The 20,364-nt window shown below is 44.7% G+C and overlaps 3 protein-coding genes across 5 annotated transcripts; 2 read left to right on the top strand and 1 right to left on the bottom strand.

Moving 5' to 3' along the window:
* The first annotated feature begins 730 nt into the window (after positions 1 to 730).
* On the top strand, positions 731 to 8,631 carry LOC100835921 (polyadenylate-binding protein-interacting protein 8). 3 transcript variants are annotated; one of them, XR_729543.3, is made up of 12 exons: positions 731 to 1,312; positions 1,793 to 1,903; positions 2,005 to 2,049; positions 3,062 to 3,134; positions 3,218 to 3,330; positions 3,440 to 3,499; positions 4,469 to 4,516; positions 4,606 to 4,674; positions 6,550 to 6,611; positions 6,698 to 6,944; positions 7,177 to 7,276; positions 8,208 to 8,631. XR_729543.3 is itself a non-coding variant. In XM_003563761.4 (10 exons), the coding sequence occupies exons 1-10, from the start codon at positions 896 to 898 to the stop codon at positions 6,753 to 6,755; spliced, it is 1,056 nt and encodes a 351-aa protein (XP_003563809.1). In that variant the 5' UTR covers positions 731 to 895; the 3' UTR covers positions 6,756 to 7,086. The 3 variants fall into 3 exon arrangements, 1 of the variants encoding a protein (XP_003563809.1); XR_001405271.2 differs by lacking the exon at positions 8,208 to 8,631 and having other exon boundaries at positions 7,177 to 7,364; XM_003563761.4 differs by lacking the exons at positions 7,177 to 7,276; positions 8,208 to 8,631 and having other exon boundaries at positions 6,698 to 7,086.
* Positions 8,632 to 10,280: 1,649 nt separating this feature from the next.
* LOC100829970 (arogenate dehydrogenase 2, chloroplastic) lies at positions 10,281 to 12,793 on the top strand. The gene is made up of 7 exons (XM_003560658.4): positions 10,281 to 10,982; positions 11,069 to 11,237; positions 11,386 to 11,553; positions 11,690 to 11,772; positions 11,867 to 11,936; positions 12,029 to 12,103; positions 12,320 to 12,793. Exons 1-7 carry the CDS (start codon positions 10,564 to 10,566, stop codon positions 12,419 to 12,421), a joined length of 1,086 nt encoding a protein of 361 aa, XP_003560706.1. The 5' UTR covers positions 10,281 to 10,563; the 3' UTR covers positions 12,422 to 12,793.
* Positions 12,794 to 13,152: 359 nt separating this feature from the next.
* LOC100836533 (phosphoenolpyruvate carboxylase 1) lies at positions 13,153 to 19,351 on the bottom strand. Its single transcript, XM_003563763.4, has 10 exons — positions 19,068 to 19,351; positions 18,566 to 18,960; positions 18,328 to 18,412; positions 16,183 to 16,405; positions 15,809 to 15,912; positions 15,623 to 15,710; positions 15,311 to 15,465; positions 14,210 to 15,217; positions 13,739 to 14,125; positions 13,153 to 13,640 (listed from the first exon to the last, which is right to left on the bottom strand). The coding sequence occupies exons 1-10, from the start codon at positions 19,242 to 19,244 to the stop codon at positions 13,341 to 13,343; spliced, it is 2,922 nt and encodes a 973-aa protein (XP_003563811.1). The 5' UTR covers positions 19,245 to 19,351; the 3' UTR covers positions 13,153 to 13,340.
* Between the last annotated feature and the right edge of the window lie 1,013 nt (positions 19,352 to 20,364).

Here is a 20,364-nt window from a genome sequence, read left to right on the forward strand (position 1 = left end):
TCTACACTTGTCAAATATTCGCATATATTTTTTATTTTGACTTTTAATTAAATATCCTCTCATCAAAAGCTTGCTCCATATGGATTCCGTACCTTTTACCTTAAAAAAGTAAAATGGATTTTCTACACTTGTCAAATATTTAACACAGGTAAATATTTAGAAAAAGAATATTATGTGCATGCTTCGGTGCCTCTTCAACTCTTTTTACCCATACCAATACCAAAAGGATAACGGATTGTTTTCAAAAAGAAGACTAACGGGTGATCACCAACCCTCCCTGAAAACCAGATCTCACACCCTCTTCTCAAGTCTCAACAACCTTTGCACCCATGCTTCTCCCTGATGCAGACACCTATCGTTCAAAGTTAACCAGCACCGTTTGAGGTTGGAGCTCCTTCTCACACACTCATGAACCACAGCCGCAAGAGATCTCGCCGTACGATGAGTCCATCCTCTCTAAAAAGAAAAAGAAAACCTCCCACGCAAAAAGACAAATTCCTGTATTTCTCTCCAAGAAATTATTTTCCGTGCAAAGCAAATGGATAAACAAAGGTGATGAATAATAGGAAAAGATTTATTTCCTTCCAAGAAATACTAGTGACGATCCACTAGTATTGATTTCTAGTGTGAGAGATATATCTATTGAATAATAAAAAGAAAGAATGAAAAGAGTGGAAGGAAAAGAAAAGAGAGTCGGGCTTGGGCACCTATTTATAGGCAACCTCCTCGAAAGCGATCTCGCTCGTCTCCTCCACGCTTTTTTCTTCCCATTCCTCCCCCACTGTCCAATAAATAATAAAAACAACACCAAATTACCTCGATTCGATTTCCTCGCGAATTCACCAGGCGCTAGTGTCGGAGCGCGATCGGCGGACAGATTCGTCGGCGGGCGGAGATGGTTGCCGTGGCGGCCGATGGCCTGATCCGCGCGGACGCCGTGCCGGCGGCGGCCGGGGCTGGCACGGGGGCGGAGAGGGTGGATGCGGCGGCTGCGGGAGGGGCGGGGGCGGCCAAGGCCAGGGAGGACGAGGTGAGGGAGTACAAGAGCGATGTGAGGAAGCTGGAGGAGCTGTTCAAGAAGCTGAACCCCTCCGCGGAGGAGTTTGTGCCGCTCTCCCGCCGCCAAGCGGACGGCGGCCGGCGGCTGTCGGCCGACGCGCCCGTCTTCGTGTCGCCCGCCATCGACTACTACGCGCCCCATCACCCGTTCCAGCAGCAGCAGCCGCAGCAGATGCACGTTCTGCAGGTGGTCGGTGGTGGGGGTAGAGACTCCAGCAGCGATGGATCCGTCAACGGCCAGCCGAATCGACGGGTAATCGCTCGCCGGATTGCCGATTCGGGTTCAGTGCGATTTTTTTCTGTGGGGGTTTGGAGTTACGCTTTGGGGCTAGATCAATCGATCCGATTTGGGGTTTAGGGTGATGTTGATGGGTTTGGAGTTTTGATCTCTCTTACACGATCGCCTCGCAAGTTGATATTTTTTTAGGGTTTAAGGTATGGGTTATGATGATAGCACGGTCAATTTACGATGACGCTAACGTTATTTCGGTGGATGGTTTTTCTCATAGATGGAGATATCTAATCGATGCATTTTGGATGGTCAATTTAGGGGCTTCGATCTTTTACTGGATTCATACAGTAGACTTCCATTTCATCCTCTCTTTTGCAGTTAGATCTTTTCACATGATTTTTTTTTGTGATTGTAATTGTAGACATTTGACTGTGTGGGTTTTAGAAGGGTAGTACTTCTTTCTTGCTATAATGATCAGCTGCATTTGGTCCGTGGCTGCAGAGAAGGAATGGCTTCAACCAGGGCAGGAGGAGGATGGGACCCCGGCCACGGCGAACTGATAGGGAGGATAGTGTGCGGAGAACTGTCTATGTTTCCGACATTGATCAACATGTGAGAATGTTCAAGAGAACGAGCTGTTGTATTTATGTTTTCTTTCTTCTCATTTTCTTCTTCTTGATTGTCTGATACCTGAATCCCCAATTGATTTGTAGGTCACGGAACAGAAGCTTGCTGAGGTTTTCTCAAACTGTGGACAAGTATGGGTCTAAGATTCCTGAGTGCTTAATATTGTCATGTGCTTGTTATGAAGTATGATTTTTCATTGTCCATATCATCGTAAGAAATCTTTTGTCTATATCGAAATAAGTAATGTGTTTATCTAACGACTTCAAATATTGTATGACTTGATGATTATCTAATGGAAATTCAGCCTGTTGACATTTAGTTTTATACGGCCTATGAGCTTATATTTGTCAGATATTTTGAATCTAGTAAGAGTTCAACTCATTTTTGTACTTTGTGGCACATCAGCAGCTAAGTGTGAGTTTGTACCGTAATTTATGGATGTACGATCATGTTTTAAATTTTATCCTAGGGGGAATTCAGTTAGGTGCCACTTTAAAGTTTGATTCAAAATGCCACCATAAAACAAATATGCTTGAATTGCTTGTATTGTTAAACTATGTCACCTGATCTGCTGATAAAACGTAGGCTGCCTTTTGTTGAGTCATCTCAAAAACCAAACTAAATGAATCAAAACTGAACTTTCCTCTCGTAAGTAACCCAATAACTGCCAATGGCCCTTGGTATGTTGAGTTGTTGACAGAGAGACCATCTTATGTGTTCTGAACTCAGTAACACATTCTCAAGGCACATGCCCTTCGTAGCCAGTTTGCTTGCACCTGCTCTAAGGTACTTTTAGTCCACCCCCTCAGCATGAGGCTCTCTTAAAGACAATCCTCTATGTATAATGTATTGAATGTTGATTCTCAATCAATCTGTAATGTTACACCTATCCTAATGGTTACAATCATCAATATCTGATAATTTTTTTTGAGGAAAACAATATCTGATAATTGACATCTTATGCTTAACATGATTAATACCATATACACTGACTTTAAAGCGATATGGCGTAAATTGGTTGATCCACCCACATCTGGTGCATCAGTCCATCGTCATCTGAAAATTCCTGGATGGTGACCTTTTTGTATCTCATTGTTGATACTTGATTCTTAATATTCTTATAACCATCTTCTTCACTTACAGGTGGTTGATTGCCGTATCTGTGGTGATCCAAATTCAGTGATGCGTTTTGCTTTCATCGAGTTTGCTGATGATGGTAGTATCTTCAACATAGAAATTGTTATCTGGCTCTTTATGTTGTAAGAAGCAATCCTGCATGAAGTTCTGCTTTTTCTGCAGTTGGTGCAAGAGCAGCTTTATCACTTGCTGGAACCATTCTTGGTTATTATCCTGTCAGAGTTCTGCCTTCTAAGACTGCGATTTTGCCTGTGAATCCAAAATTTCTTCCTCGGGTAAGTAAACATATTTTACCACATAATTGTCTACATTTAATATTATTATACTACTAGTTGATCTCCAATGTCTGTATTGATATTAGCCTTCATGTTCTTTTATGTGCAGACAGAAGATGAGAAAGAAATGGTATCCAGGACTGTGTACTGTACTAACATTGATAAAAATGTATGCTGGTCTCAACATGATTCTTTTATGCTCATAACTGCACGTGTAAATTTCAATCATATCTCAATAAAAATGAGAGGTGAACGCTCTTGTACTTTATTTTGAATGAACAACCTGAAGACTCACAAGATATGATATTGTTGTGTAGTCATCACCTATGTAACCTGATCTGCTACTGGATATTTGGAACAAAAGGACCATGTGAATGTGATAGCTGTGAATGATGGAAATATTTTAGTTTGGTACTGAGAAATGAGAATTAAATTTTTTGCACAGCAGATTGCAGTCACTCATGATCTCATCTTTACCTTTAAATCTTAAAATCCTGCTGATTTGAACAATTTACAATCAGTTGGTCAATTACGATGGATTATGGTGGACCTTTCTTGTTATTTCTGATTTTGAAGGAATTTCTTGGGCGCACATGATTGACACTATATAAGTTGGAGAACTAGTCTAGGTAAAAGTTAGTACTAAAGCGGACTGTATTTTAGACGTGCACAAATTTCATCCGTCCGTCCTTGCGATGGAGGATTGGTATTAGGTTATAATGGGAATGGATGGCTTTGTTCACGTGTCTACAAGATTTCTGTTTTGGATTTCCGTGCTACTTATAATAGTAGAGGTGCTTTTATGTTATAATGTACTGTGCCAAGACCTGTAAGTAAAGATTTGTAGATGTATTACTCTGTTTGCTACTTATTTCCTAGCACAATACATTTCAGTTTTGATCCAGAATAAAAAAATATGTACTTTCTCCAATCCATAATAAGTGTTGGGGTTTAGTATAAAGTTAGTACAATTTTGTACTAAATCCCAGACATTTATTATGGATCGGAGGGAGTAGGCAATTTGAAACTTTGTGTCCGGATATCCTTGTGTGGTTCTGTGATTGGTTTCTCATGGTGGTTTAATATGATTTGTACTGCATCTTTGTGGTTTCTGAATTATCCTTCTCTAACTGTGCAGGTTCCAGAAGATGTAGTGAAGAAGTTCTTTGAGGGAATCTGTGGTGAGGTGTGTCCACATGCTTTTTATCTTCTTGACATGCTTTTGTATGATGTTAAATCTTAAATCATCTCATGAATATGTTGTTTTCCGTTTAGGTTGCTCGACTGAGGCTGCTTGGTGATTATGTGCACTCCACTTGCATTGCCTTTGTTGAGTTTGTTCAAGTAAGCAAGCCATGATATTATGCTTAAATGTATTACAAGTTATCAAGAACATTTCAAATTATAATCTTTGAAATGATGCATAAACAAGTGGAGTGGAAAGAAAAAACTAATCCAATATCTGTAGTTTTTGTACATAACCAATTTTGGTGGAAAAAACCTAGAACTACTTCTTTCTACAATTGTTTAATTGCTTTGTAGTTGTAACTTATACTATGGAGGTGCTATTTTCACAGTTCAGCTTAAGTTCGCCATCCTATGATATTTGCATTGCTCCAATTATTATTTTCTCTTCTATATATTACATTTGACAATTCCTCTGCACCAAGCTTCTGATTATGTTTTCATTTATCAGAAACCAATGTCAGTTCTTACAGGAGATTTCCCGCAAAAAACAAGTTCTTGCAGGAGATAAACTGCAGGGTCGCTATACATTTTAGCGTCTGTACATACTTCAGTTACTTGTTTTTGCATCATAACAAACTGGAAAGCTGCACCCAAATAACACTTAAATAGGAAACAATACACAAAATCTCATTCATTCTGAAACTATCCTGCAAAGTACTCCCTCCATTTCACAAAGAATGGCACGCACGCATTTTAAGATTTTACTTTGACCAACAATTAGACTAATGATTTGAGGCTTATGTGTTACAAAAATTATATCATTGGATTCGTATTTCAATAACCTTTCCAACGATATAAAATTTGTAACATATAATCTACATACAATTGGTCTAATCGTTAGTCAAAGTTCGACCTTGAAAAGCGTGGGCGCCATTCTTTATGAAATGGAGAGTATGCAGCAAACTAGTGTCGAATCCTTTTGGGAAGCAGCACCCATGCGCTCCTTCCTGTGAACACATCCGACGCGACCTGCTCTACTAGTTTTGTGTGGCTCCTCTCTCATCCACCCAGTTGCCTTGCCATAATCTTCTACTACCTAGTCCCAACAGCTAACTGGTAGAAAAATATATGCTTAGTTTCACAATATAATTTCATATAATCATTTGCTTACATTTTTATACATAAAGTAACGGCCAAAGTTGCATATTGTAGATAGTAAATAGTAAATATGATTATTATCTTTTGGTTGGCGGAGTTATAATTAAGGATTGCTTCCGATATGGACTGTTACTGCTGTGTTTAAATTGGTTATCTTGTGTTGTGTGGAAAGTTTAAGAAGTTAGGACCAAGAGTAGAAGCATTTATGAGATCCATATGGTAGAAGTTGATTCATGCCATTAGTAGATCTTTACTGGTCAATTTTTACAATTTGTGGCAACTCTTTAGTTCCATCCTAGCCTTCCGTTTCATCTCGATTTCATCTGCCCTTGTTCCATTACATGTAACAATCCTCAGGAAGACTATTAAACATTTTTTGCCCACTTGCACTCTATATGTCTCATGTTTCATTATAAACATGACCCATTCAAGAAGCCATCATTTATTGGTCGTAGTGTTTTCTCTGGTACGTTCTTGTTTCATTCAGTGACATTTGTTATTCAGGAACCTACTGGTTTAAGTTGGGTGTTATCATATTGGTGCAACTGCTTGATTTACAGCTTTTTACCTAATTCACTTGCTAGGATAACTAGCTGCATGGATTTCCTCATTTCTTAAGTGTCATCACAGCTGCTTGATTTAAAGCTTCCTACCTAATTGACTTGCTAGGATAGGATAAGTAGCTGCATGGATTTGTCATTTATGAAGTTTGTGAGAAAAATACAGAGCTGTCAAATGAATGTTATTTTACATCTGTCAATTCTTTCTGCCACCAGTTGTTCTATCCATTGCACCTTACAGATGACATGTGGAATGGATTTTTGACCTTATGTTATTGTCCGTGTTTGTTGAACTTTTTCTTTGTTCATGCAGGCAGAAGGTGCCATTATGGCCCTCAACTGCAGTGGCATGCTTCTTGGCTCGCTCCCCGTCAGGCAAACACTTACTCCCGCAAATTTTCAGGCTTGTTGTAAAGCTGATTCTGGTGTACTCACCATTTCCTGGCTCTGTGTTTCTGCAGGGTGAGCCCGTCAAAGACACCAGTCCGCCCTCGTTCACCTCGTGCCATGTCGCACTGAATTTGGCTCTTGCCTGAAAGCCGGCGTCCAGGGCAGCAATTCCGGGCAAGAAACCCTTAGTCGTGGCCTTAGAGACTGTCGCGCTGCGGATCAGTAACTGTCGTTTGAGAGTGTTACCCTTGGTTATCTAGGCTAGTAGAAGGCCCTTCCCTGCTGATGTTTCTTGGATCAGATGAGAGACCCATCTGTGTATGTTCTTCACTGGGAGCTCTATTTTTTGCTTCTTCTTTTTGCTATATCCTCATTAATCCGTTTGTTAATTATGGATGGATGCTGTAGCAGCCTTTGACAGGCATTGGAACAATAATGTCTATGGCTTGTTCTATTTCGATTTCTGTGAATTAATCCTTACTGTGCTGATGTGCAGCACAAGGTTGTTGCACTCGCAAGCTATGCCTGACATGGATCGTCAATATTGCAGGGGAGGCCACGCGCAACAGGGTTTAGCGCGCTTGCCGATTCACATGAAAAGAATCCATACGACCAATCTAATCATTTAGGACGAGCATACGATATTCCTGGTAAAGTTGACTCTTTTTCCATTTTCGAAGATCTCGTTCTTGTACTGCAGAATTGTTACTTATCCATTGGACAACTCTGCTTCAAGGCCATTTGATCATGCCTCGTGGACACTTTGTTGCTTGAGAAAAGTAATGGTTGCTCTTTAGCAAAACTATCTAGCTTATATAAATTAACCGGAGATAGAACATCAAATTGAAGAAACTTAGCAAATGGGGTATGCTTGTTTTGTGCCAAAGAGTTGCCCTATCAAAATTTGCCAACCATAAGCTAGTCAAAATATTGATCAACGATTTCTTGGGCCTTGGATGACCAAAAATTTGGCAACACCTGTGAAGAGATTATGATGTGAATTGGCGAATTCCATAGGCAACCAAAATTTTGCTATCCAACCAAGCAAACACGAAATCTTCATAGGTTGGCAGAGCAAACATAGTTACAAACCAAATGTACCCATATCATTGGAAGTTGCCAAATGGACAAGGCACGCAACTTTAAAATCCTGTTGTCAACTTAAACATAAGGTGTTCCTATGGGTCTTTGCTTATTAGCATACTAGGTGATTTCCCGCGTGTTGTCGCGGAAAATTCTAGAAAATTCTATTTGCACATCTAAACATGATGTTAGGAACAAATGGTAAAATATGATCAAATGCAAAAGAAATATATATGAGTATATTCATGTATGTTATATATATGAAGACAGTGGCGGATGTGGGTGCAATACTTAAACATATCTAAAATTATGTATAATTGTCTTTCCAAGAAATCACAGTCATCCTAGCAGAGCAGCACATGCTTGTTAGCCATTTCGTCTTCATGACACTTGGCTGTTCATGTGTATATCACATACATGCCCTCTAAAATTTAGGATTCATTCCAGTGGAGTAATCAGCCCATTTTCCAGCCAATATTTTCTTTTTCTTTTTTGCAGCCTACTAAACATGTGTCACGACTGAAAAAAGTGCACACTGAAGACATACCTCAGAAGTAGCCTTGCTGGATGGAATCCAGAAATTTTCTTCACCTGGAAAATGACCGCATTGAGGAAAGCCGCAATAGATATGTAAGAAATACATAGAGGTAAAATGAAAGAGATAGGGGTAAAGATAGATGAGCTAAAAAAACCTGTGAAGTGATCACAAGAAGTGCGGGAAATTTCACCACATCCGGCAAACACCAGGGAGCATAGGCAACGGCAACAATTGTTGAATGAGAAGAGAACATGTAGGAGTGTAATATAGGTTGTAGCAATGGAAAGCCCTGTGAGCCAATCGATATGTGCCTCTTCGCATGCCCAGGTAATGGAGACTGTTACTTGCATTGATTGGAGTAATTGGGGGAGAAATTATATATAATGGCAGCTACATGGAAGATAAGAGGCTATTCGACGGTTCACGGAGGGGACGAAGGAGTCACTGAGGCACGTCGCGGCCAGCGGTCGTTGCGGCGCCGGCGCCACTATCCCTTCCTTTCCCGTGCGGCTGGCTAAGTTACAGAGATGGTTACTTTTTTTCTCGGGCAACAGAACGTTTCTTTGGTGGATTTTGAACACTGGCCCATTGGAGACTCCTTCAGCTTTGACCTGAGCTGGGCCTTCTATGGACAAACACTAAAAAATGGCTGGATTAATTGACACTAATAACTTGGCTGGATTAATTAGCATAAAACAAAAAAGCAATACGTCTGGAGAGTGCTTTGAGCTTGCTAACATTAACTACACTTAATGGGGGTGAACTTGCATTTAGAGAGAAGGAATCATCTATTTTTCACATGTCCATTTGCAGTTGCTTGTGGAGCCCACAACCAACAATCCACAACAGCATTGGTGCTATCAGACAATATCTTAATGTGCCATTTTACATGGAGGTAATTTCATGGAATATTTGGAGAATTAGAAATGACTTCGTCTTCAGTAAGGCTACGCCTTATCTTTAGTGACGCCGAAGAATTTTTAAATAAGAACTACATCTTGTATTTCATAGCCGTAGAAAGAATTATGTTCTTTCAAGGATTGGATAGCTTTTGGATAGCATTTTTCTTTCATTTTCATTTGTTCATACGCATTTTTCCATATATAATATTTGTATCAAATCTTTGATCTACTGTTTTCATTTAGAAGAAAAACAATAAATATTTGTATCATATCTTTGATCCACCCGTTCCTAAATATAAAAAGCCCTAGCTTGTCCTAAGTCAAAATTGTTCAAGTTTGACCAAACTTATAGAAAAATCTATTAATGTGTACGATATGAAATGAATACACTATAAAAATATATATAATAATGGATTTAGTAAACTAAATTGGAGTTCTAGAGTTAATAGGTTTTTCTATGAACTTGGTCAAATTTAATGAAGTTTGACTTAGGATAAAACTGAAAGTTTTAATACTCCGTATTTCATTCCAACATTCCGAGACCACCTCTGTCACCGCCCACCGGTGCGCTGTCTCCGGGAGTTGGCTTCCGGGCAGCTGCTCCGCCACCGCCACCGGCGGATTCATAGGGTGGCCAGGGTGGTTTATGGACCACTCTGGAAATACAGACCCTATACATATACACTAGTGTTTCTTAAACCCATCAAAAAAGAAAAATCAGCCCGAGCAAATAAACCATCTTTCCGGCCAGTTCTCGTTTTCTTTCTGTTGTGTAGTGTTCGCATCACCACATCAGATCTGGCCTTGAAGCAGCCTAGCGATCGATCACGAGCAGTTGGCATCGTATCGTATTTTTGCCGAGCAGACGAGCATGAGAAGATAACATCGCATCGTATTTCTCGTCATCATCGTCGCTGACTGCCAGCGGACAGCAAACATACGCTTCATCACAACGAGCATGCGACGGGGCATCTTACACGGAGCCGGTGACATTTTTCTCGGTCTTTCGTTGAATCGAATTAATATTTGCTCATTGATCGAATTGAAATTATTGCAAAAAAAATTCAATGTCTTTTTTTCTCTTCCCAAATTCAATACTACCAGTATGTTTGAGGTAAAAAAATTGCTGCTTATAATTTATATCGGGACAAAAATTGAACCACCATGTCTCACAAACCTTGATCCGCCGTGGCCACCGCTTCCGGTGCGACAACCTCGCGGTTATGGCCGCATTGCGACGAAACAAATCGCATTTGAAAAGCACCAACTACCCTCCCTCACCCACCACACTCAATTCCGCATCGACTCACCCGTCTCGAAACATTACTCGTCACGTCGACTCAGCTCAAGAAAGAACGGGAAGAAATAAAGTACACGCCACATAAACTTGCTGAAACAGCCGATCGGTCGATCGATGGCTTCCTCCCTTGTCCACCTAAGCTCCCCCGCCGGTGGCCGCACCGCCGCCGCGCCGCCCAGCTTGCTAAGCCGCTTCAGCCCCAACTTCTGCGCCTTCGCTACACTCCGCCCAGGCCCGACCAGACCGACCGCCGCCACCCCCAAGCACGCGAGAGCCAGGACCTGCGCCGAGCAGGAGCAAAAGCAGGAGGTCGCTGCCCCGTGCCGTGACGCCTACGAGAAGCCGGCCGTATGGAATACGACCGCGGCAGACTCCGCGGAGGCGGCGCCGCCGCTACGCGTGGGGATCATCGGCTTCGGCAACTTCGGGCAGTTCATCGCCAGGGGCATCCAGCGCCAGGGCCATGCCGTGCTGGCCACTTCCAGATCTGACTACTCCGCCTACTGCTCCGCCCAAGGGATTCGCTACTTCAGGTGACCAGCCAGCCGAACCGAGAAATCACCTTCCATCGATTGATTCTGTTGCAAAGGGGGATCATGTTGTGAAATGCTAAGATTAGGAGCTTGGAGGCGCTGTGCGAGGAGCAGCCCAACGTGCTGCTGGTGTGCAGCTCAATCCTCTCGACGGAGGCCGTCGTCCGGGCAATCCCCTTCCACAAGCTCCGCTCTGACACCATCGTAGCTGACGTGCTCTCCGTCAAGCAGTTTCCCCGTAACCTCCTCCTCGAGGTACCGTACATCAACAATTCGTCAACCAAAGCCTTACTTCGCTATGCTGATAAATGATGATCAAACTAGTGTCAACACGCCCTGCTTGCTAAACGTGCTAGTGTAGAAACTCTGACTTGCGAAGCTCATCTGGCACATTGTTGATCAGATCCTGCCGCCGGAGTTTGGGATCGTCTGCACACACCCCATGTTTGGGCCGGAGAGTGGTAAGCATGGCTGGAGCACACTGCCCTTCGTCTATGACAAGGTTCGCCTTGCGGACAAAGGAGATCAGAAAGCCAATTGCGGCCAGTTCTTGAGCATCTTTGAGGGAGAGGTAATTGGATTTGTCGATTGGGGTTTTGATCTCTTTGCTCTCCACGATGGTTAACTGAAAGGAGCACTTGTTTATCAGGGTTCAGAAGAAGAAACTAGTCAGAGTTTGTGAAACATGTGCTTGCTGTTGCTTGTAGGGATGTCGGATGGTGGAGATGTCATGCGCAGAACATGATCGCCACGCTGCGGCAAGTCAATTCATCACACACACTATTGGGAGGTGGGAAACATATTATCTGAAGAAGTTTTGCCAACGCATATGATTTTAATTATGATGCCCATTATGAAATGCAATTGTCATGCCATTAACGCAGGGTTCTGGCGCAACTAAATCTCAAGTCCACGCCAATCAACACCAAAGGTTTTGAGGCCCTCCTGAAACTTGTAAGTGACACTGAGTGAAAGATCAGACAACGATGTTTTTTCACTCTTGAGAGCCTGTTACTGATCAACCTTTTACCCTGCGACGCCTGCAGACAGAAAACACCGTGAGCGATAGTTTCGATCTATACTACGGGCTCTTCATGTACAATGTGAATGCCACAGAGCAGGTAAGTACATTCTCATATGGTGCACCGTCCGTCCTATTCGAAATTATGTACACATTTTGGCAAGTCATTAGTTACAGTTACACCATCAATCTTGCAATCCACATTCTCTGATGACATAAACTATTGGCATGCATATTGGAGTAATAACTAGTGTGTAACTTTGACCTTGACATTTCTATCAAGAACATATGCCTAAAACTGTAGAACATTATGCAGATTGAGAAACTGGAAAGGGCATTTGAGAAGGTGAAGCAGATGCTGTATGGTAGACTCCATGACATACTAAGAAAGCAGATCGTAGAGAGGGTCCCCATTTAAGGGCCCCCTACATTGAGATCAACAGAAGAACAATTCTGCTGTGTCCCCTCTCCTCTTTCCTGCAGTCCTGCGAGCAGCGGGGGAATAGCACCTATGCTGGGTTGATGCTGTGCTCTCTCCTTATCTTACAACACTTTGCCCAGTGTCTTTCAGCCCTGCAACATGTTAAATCTGTATATCTTTCTCGCTGCTATAATGCTGTATGAGCTGTCTGTATCAATGTATGCAATACATCCAGTTTTTAGTGTTTATGTCGAGCTAACAAAGCATGTAAGGAGCAAGATCATATACCTGCCATTTCACTGGTCTCTGATAGTTATTTTCATTTATACCTTTCTCAGGTGACCTGCCAATGTCATCCTGTATTCTGCATTTGTTCTTTCTTTAGAGAAACCTTCTGCATTTGTCATGTGGTTGAGGCCTGCCTGCCTGAGGCCTTGTTTGGAAGCTATGGAATTAACCCCTCGGGACACGAGACAATCCAGGCAATTCTTGCTGCTCGTTTGGTATCCCTCATTTCATTTTTAAAATTAAAATTTTAATAAGACTTCATTTGAATTTTGAATTAAAAAACCGTGTTTGTCTTTCACATGGATCTGTAGAGTGAGACACAATTCCAGATAAGATAAATGATGGTTTTCAATGCTGGCAGCCCATCTTGGCAATTCCTCGTCCTATACTCCGAGGCCCGACCCGATTCAAAAAGCAACCAACGGTCTAAGTCACATTCGAAGATCATAAAAAGAGAACCGTCTATTTTGGAGTACAGTTTATACACTGTCTGAACAATCGAAATGTTCCATTTCACATTATCATCGAGCACGCTTCTAAAAGGCGTTTACATTATTAATTGACACATTTTATTCCTTGAGAAACAGAGGCACAGGTTTACAGCCAACAGAGGCGATACGGTCTGAATCTAGCCCGTGTTCTGCATGCCGGCAGCGATGCCCTTCATGGTGAGGATGAGCGTGTCCTCCAGTCCCGGTGCGTACTCGCTCGCCGCGTTGAGCTTGACCAGTGAGGCTGAGGCTGGCCGGTTCTCGTCGGCAAACTCCTTGGACAGCGGCGGCTGCGTCGTCACTTGGAACCCTGGGTCCCTGATCCGCTTCAGTGTGTAGGCCTGACAGACGTTGAGGGTTGTGATGTACGGGTCACGCAGCCGCAGCCGCTGCTTCAGGTAAGGGTCTCCTTCCAGAACATCCTTATGACCAGCAACCTGCACGAGCAAGACAGAGAGATGAGTAAACAAGGAAAAAGCTTCATGATGAACCGTGGAGCTAAAGAGATGCTAGAATGTAAATTAATCGTCTTCACCTGGATGAGGAGCTTCTTCGTGTCCTCATAGTTGCTCCTCAGCTGCTCCCCGAGGGGTTTGAGATCATCGGCGACGAGCAATTCGTCGTACAAGGCCGCGATGCCGGGGTCTCCCTTGGCGAAAACCATCTCGAGCAAGTCGAGAGTGACCCTGAAGAAGGGCCACTCGTTGTACATCTCCCTGAGAGCCTGGATGTTCCTGATGTCCTTGCGCATCGCGTGCTTGAAAGCGGCGCCGAACCCCAGCCACACGGGGAGGTGGAACCGCGTCTGGGTCCAGGCGAAGATCCACGGGATCGCGCGCAGCGTCTCGATGCCCCCGCCAGGCTTCCTCTTTGACGGCCGGCTCCCGATGTTCATCCTACCGTACTCAGTCTCAGGTGTCGCCTGCAAGCAAAAAACTTCATTGGTTCAATTCATTTACGGGGCCGAAGTGTGTGTCCTCCTTTTTTCACTGGATCACGTGTATACCGATCTGAAGTACTCGAGGAATCGAGGCTCTTTGAAGACCATGGAGCGGTACTCCTCGGTGGCCACGACGGCCATCTCGTCCATGAGAGCGCGCCACTCGGGCTTGGGGGAGACCGGCGGGTGCATGCCGTGCTCGAGCGTGGCGGCCGTGAACCGCTGCAGAGTCCTGAAGCAGAGGTGCTCCTCCCCGAAGGAGTGCTCGATGACCTCTCCCTGCACCGTGACCCTCAGCGACCCGTGAACGGTCTCCGGCGGCTGCGACAGGATGGCCAGGTGGGTGGGCCCGCCGCCCCTTCCGACAGTCCCCCCTCTCCCGTGGAACATGGTGAGCTTCACGCCGTGCCGCTTCGCCACTTCCACGAGCTCCTCCTGCGCCTTGTAGAGCTGCCACGCCGCCGACAGCCGGCCGGCGTCCTTGCCGGAGTCCGAGTACCCGATCATGACCTCCTGCTTGCCGCCGATCCGCTCCATGTACCAGTCGATGGAGAAGAGCCGCGCCACGGCGGCCGGGGCGGACTCCAGGTCGGCCAGCTTCTCGAACAGCGGGACCACCCTCAGCGGGTGCGCCACGTGGCACTCCCGCTGCAGGAGCTCCACGGCCAGCACGTCGGACGGGGCCGTGGCCATGGAGATGACGTAGGCGCCGAAGCAGTCCGCGGGGAGCTCCGCGAGGACGCGGAAGGTGCCCAGGACGTCCGCGACCTCGTCCGTGGTGTCGGGGAGGTCGCCGCGCAAGCCCAGGAGCGGGCGCTTGCCCCTCAGCTCCGACAGCAGCCACTCCTGCCGCTTCTCCTCGGGCCACGACCGGTACGACCCGATGCCAAGGTGCGTGGTGATCGCGTCCAGGGCGTCCGTGTGCCGCTCCGACTCCTGCCGAATGTCCAGCTTCACCAGGGACAGCCCGAAGGTCGACACCTGCCGCAGGAAGTCCAGAAGGCTCCCGTCGGCGATCGTCTTGTCGCCGGACGCGCACAGTGATCGGTAGCAGAGCTCCAGTGGCTCCAGGAACTGCAAAATCGAAAACAGAATTGTGAAAGACAACATGTAGAATTCGATCAGAGATAACGTTACATCGGATGGAAAGTTGCCGGAGTAGTTTACCTCTTCGACGTTGGTGAAGGTAGAGTCTGCAGGGATGTCGGAAAATCCGCTAGTCAACAGATGGCGTGAACGTTCGCGCGTGTAGTATAATTTGTCACGTACATAGCCAAGGATCACACGGTAAGGTTCAGTCGGGGGAACTTGCTTCCAGAACTCTGCATCAATTCAAGAAGCTCATGTTTTCAAATAAAAAAAATATATTTAACTAGCATGTTACTTTGAAAATAGTACCAGTACGGGAATTCAAGATTATCCTTAAATAACACAGTGAAAATTTACTTTTGTAAAAGGGTACAAATATTACTGTCTTACCTATGTAATGTTTTTCAGCTTTCCTCGAAACACGGTGTAGTTCCTCAGCGCGGACACGAAGTTCATCGTTGCATCGCCACATTGAGAGCTACCAAATGTACGAGATGCAATTAACACCTGGAACCTATGAACACAGGAAATTAACAGGAAAAGTAGAGTTTCAATGAACAAGCTTTCAAGCAATACCTCAAACATGAGCTCTTCTATCTGAGAGAAGTGCAAGTTAGCAGCCGTCATTCTGGCCAACAGGCATACATCCCTTGTCACCTCTGGTGTAACTCTGGGATTTCCTATATAGCCAGGGACAGAATATCAGAAAGAGGTGACTAGGAAACATAATACTAGTAGCTGCCACCCAATTTTTAATACATTTTGGGGGATTGAAACAGAGTTGGATTCTCAAGAAAAAAAATAAACAGAGATAACCAACTTCTCAGCACAAGCGTTAAAATGTTAGCAAGGTAATCAACGGCACCAATTTCCGTCATGTGAAGTTATTTCCTTCTGAAGCACCATTGAAGCACAGCACAAGGAATAACACATGTAAAAGAGAAATTTACCATCACGGTCACCACCCATCCAAGACGAAAACTGAATGAGTGGAGCATTGTAGGGAAGACGCTCATCGACTCCGATATTCTTCAGAGCTGTATCCACACGGCGCAAGAACTTTGGTACACCTTTCCATATAGTTTCATGGAAGTAGCTCATCCCGGCACGCATTTCATCCTGCGGAGTGGGCTGCGTTCTTCGTATTTCATCAGTTCGAAATGCAGCTTGAATCTGCGAGCAAGATGGTACATTAGGATAGACTAGACCTAAGGCAGGAGAAGATAAATGGAGGGCTGATCAAGCCATCATTAAGATTTTAAAAACTGGTTTAAGGAAATAAAAGAATAATATAAAGATAATTTAGCCGATTTCTCGTCAGGAAAATAGACTTCAGATACTTGGTATCTGCAAAGTCCCATGGTTCACTGAGAAAATAGCACAATAAAGTCGTCCTTTTCAAAGTAGATGACATTTTTGACTTTACACTTTCTCGGATATACAAGTTTGATCATTACTTGTGTTGTATAGAGATCATGGCTGAGATTACCAAATAAGTTAGCTGAGAGCCTGAGATCACACACAAAACAGAGGCTGCTTCTCTGTTCTTTTTCTGACGGAAGAAACATCGCGTATTTGTCAAACACAAGGATCAAATCTAGTGAGGTAGGGAGCTCAACCATGCAAGGATGCAACTCATGCCCAGGGCAACTTCTATAGAAATGTACTATAGTTGGTACTTAACCTCCTCTCTTTCTTACTCATTTTTCTCTCTCTTCAATGGCAAGCTATTTTTTTTTATTTTGGACCCACATGGCATACTCTTTTTTTATTAAACTATCTACTCATATTTTTGGTTCTTGTGCCAACGTGGTTACTTCTGCAACATACCACCTCTTCAACATTTGGTTCCACCTCATTTCAAAAAGTAGAAAAGAGATTATTATTAAGTATCTGCTAGGTACCCTTGTTAGAGATGTCCTTATAGACTCGTGCTAAGACGTGCTCTTTGTATTTAGTGCAAAACCAAATTCAAGATGGACTAGAACTCTGCCAGTCCCATACATGATCAAGATTTTTTTTGTCCTGCTCAGGTGTCACATATCACAGGAATAATATATATAACCACAGTCCACGTACATAACACAAATTGACAACGGAGTATGCCATATGGACATGGTTGCGAGAGAGAATATCCAGTGCTCCCGGCCCATACGATGCTATCGGTGCTCCAGAATGGTATATCATTGTATATATGATATATGATTTATTTTTTTCATTTAGTATACAGTACGTGGATGGTACATGTCATTGATATACTCCCTCCGTTCCTTAAATTAGACGTATATTGTTTTCTTTGACCGAGCCATTGACCAAGATTTAGTCTTTTAATATATATTTTTTGTAAAATAAAATTGATATCACTCGATTCGTATTCAAAAAGTACTTGTTTATGATTATGATTTATATCGCATAAGACACATGTTGATAGAGTAATCTTTGGTCAAACGCTCGGTCAAAGGAAACAATATAGTCTTTAATTTGAGGAATAGAGGGGGTATGATATATGAATGGTACATGTCATTTGTTATATGATATATGAATGTTACATATTATTGGTATATCGATAAAATTACTGTGTCATTTTTGCGGACTGCGCGTGGGTTTAAGAAAAACTTGAGGTTTTTTTTTTCTGAAAAATATCCTATAGAGGAGTGGAGCGAGGGTTGATTCGTGATAAACATAATGGTCTAAATTAAAAACGAGAAAGGGGTATCTTTGATCTAATCTTGTCTCTTGGTTGTCCATCCAACGGTTCACAATCTCCCGGTGCTGTGCACCGGGAGTACTAGATATTTTCTCATGGTTGCCATTGCATTTGCATAGTGAATTAACATTCTTAGAACTCGCTAGGTATTGGTGAGTGGAAATCTGTCAAATGACAGCAATGAACAGTAATTGCAAAATTGATAGGAGTAACTAGCTAGGAAATACCAACAAAAATACTGAAATAACCTATACTCACTCGGTCCAAAATAAGTGACGTGGATTTGTATAGATCCGCATCATTTATTTTGGCACAGTGGGAGTAGTATTCGCCGAGAGAAATTGTCATGTATGAATATATGTGGAGTTGGACTTGTGAAATTACGTACCTCCCTCTGAAGAGCCTCATCGAGTTCCTGCTTGTCGTCAGCCGTGATGTCCTTGGCATACAGCTGCGTCAGGCAATTCCGAATCCTGAATCGATCACGGAGAGAAAGCTCTGATAATTAGTTAAGCTTGGAAAAGGCAACAGCAATTGGGAGAAGAAAGAAGAACAGAGGCCGATTTGAACGCAGCCGCGCGCGCGGAATGGATATGGATAAAGTATATTAAAGTAAAAGTGAAAACCTTCCGTGCTTCTGGAGGAGCGACCTCCGGATGGACTGCGTGGGGTGTGCGGTGAAGACGAGGTCCACGGTCTGGTTCTTGAGCGCGTCGAAGACCTCCTGGCGGGACTTGCCGAGGCCGGAGACGAGCCTCTTGAGCGTCTCCTCGATGTCGGACTCGGTGGTGGCGGACGCCTCGTCCGCGAAGTCCCCCCGCTTGCTGACCTTGTTCCTGCGGCGGCTGGCGATCTGCACCTCCTCGGCGAGGTTGGCCAGGTTGAGCATGTGGGAGAAGGAGCTGGCCACCACGATGGCGTCCGCGGGCGCCAGCCCCGTCAGCCTGCGCCCCAGCTCCTCCAGCCGCCCCGCGTCCCGGTCGCCCTCGTACTCCGCCGACACCTCGTAGCAATCCTGCACCTGCAGTCATTCATGAACCCCTAGTACTGCTTCATGCATCCAATTAATATATATGGAGTTATGGACACGGTTAATTCATTATGATTGATATGGATTGCGCGACGTACGAATTCGCGGAGGTGTGGGCCGTGGAGGTCCTGGAGGATGTCGAGGAAACGGTCGACGAGGAGGGCGTCGTACTCGACGAGCTTGTCGTCCTCAGAGACCTTGCCGGGTGCCAGGAGTCGGAGCTGGGCGTCGATGGAGTGGTGCCGCTCCATGGACTTGGAGTTGGACGAAGCCATATTCTACGCCGACCAAGAGCAGAGAAGCCGGGTCTCTGCTACTCTCGGACGGACCAGTGGATGGCTGCGAGCAAATATGGATGGGATGATTGGGCTCACATCACCCGTGGCCGCGGGTGTCTAATAGGCGCTGGGCGGTGTACGTGACGGTTGAGTGTGTGCACGGGAAAGTACGGCTCTTGGCGGTTGGAAAGGCAGCCTAAAGCGTTCGATCGGGAGCTGGATGGGCAACCAAAAACTATACCTCCAGGACTTCAAATTCCATGCACCAGTAGAGAAAAAAAATATGAGGACGGCTCTCATGGCGGCCTGACCTCACCGGAGGCCACCGGCGCTGCCGCCCCTCCCCATGGCGGCACTTGACCTCTCCACCATGGAGAGGTACCCCGAGGTATGTCCCGACGCTCGCATCGCTCCCAGGCAAGGTGGTTCCCCCATTCTCAGCGGCTGTCCGGAAACCATGGACCTCTCTGCCATGGAACTCAGGCCGGCTTCCCGCATCATCTCCGGTGATCTCACCTCGGACAGGCCTCATCTCGATCTGTCTTCATTTGAACTGAGGGGCATGCAGAGGAAGACGGCATCTTCAACAGCCCCCATCACGGATAACAGTCAGAACAAAGAATCAGATTTTCATATTGATCGCAATCCTGGTGTTCAGCTACGTAAGGAACTTTGGAATAGATGGCACCACCCGATCACTGTCCCCGTCTCCAATCGGCCAGATTTCTTCATGGTCGCATCATTTGGAAGGAGTAAGTTCAAACTGACTGAAACCTCTGTTAGCAATCTGCTGAATGTATGTCTCGGGGTACTTGAGAGGAATTCCGGGTTTTGTTGCTCAGGGACCGGACTTATCAATTCTCTGTTACCAACAAATTCATTGGTTTTCATATTGCCAAACTGCAATCATTTACATGCTCCAACTTTGTGGTTTACTTCCACTTGTGGGGATTTGGTGACCTGATTATCAAAGGGAATTTGCAGCCTGGGAAGAGGAGGAAGCACAAAAGGGCAGGATCCTAAGAAGCCACGCTCCCCACTTTATGGAGCCAAGTCATGTGCAGAGGCTGTCACATGGAACCCCAGCTCCTCACTGGTGCCAATGCGATTCCCATTG

This window comes from Brachypodium distachyon, chromosome 1, assembly GCF_000005505.3.
Source record: "Brachypodium distachyon strain Bd21 chromosome 1, Brachypodium_distachyon_v3.0, whole genome shotgun sequence".
Lineage (NCBI taxonomy): Eukaryota > Viridiplantae > Streptophyta > Magnoliopsida > Poales > Poaceae > Brachypodium > Brachypodium distachyon.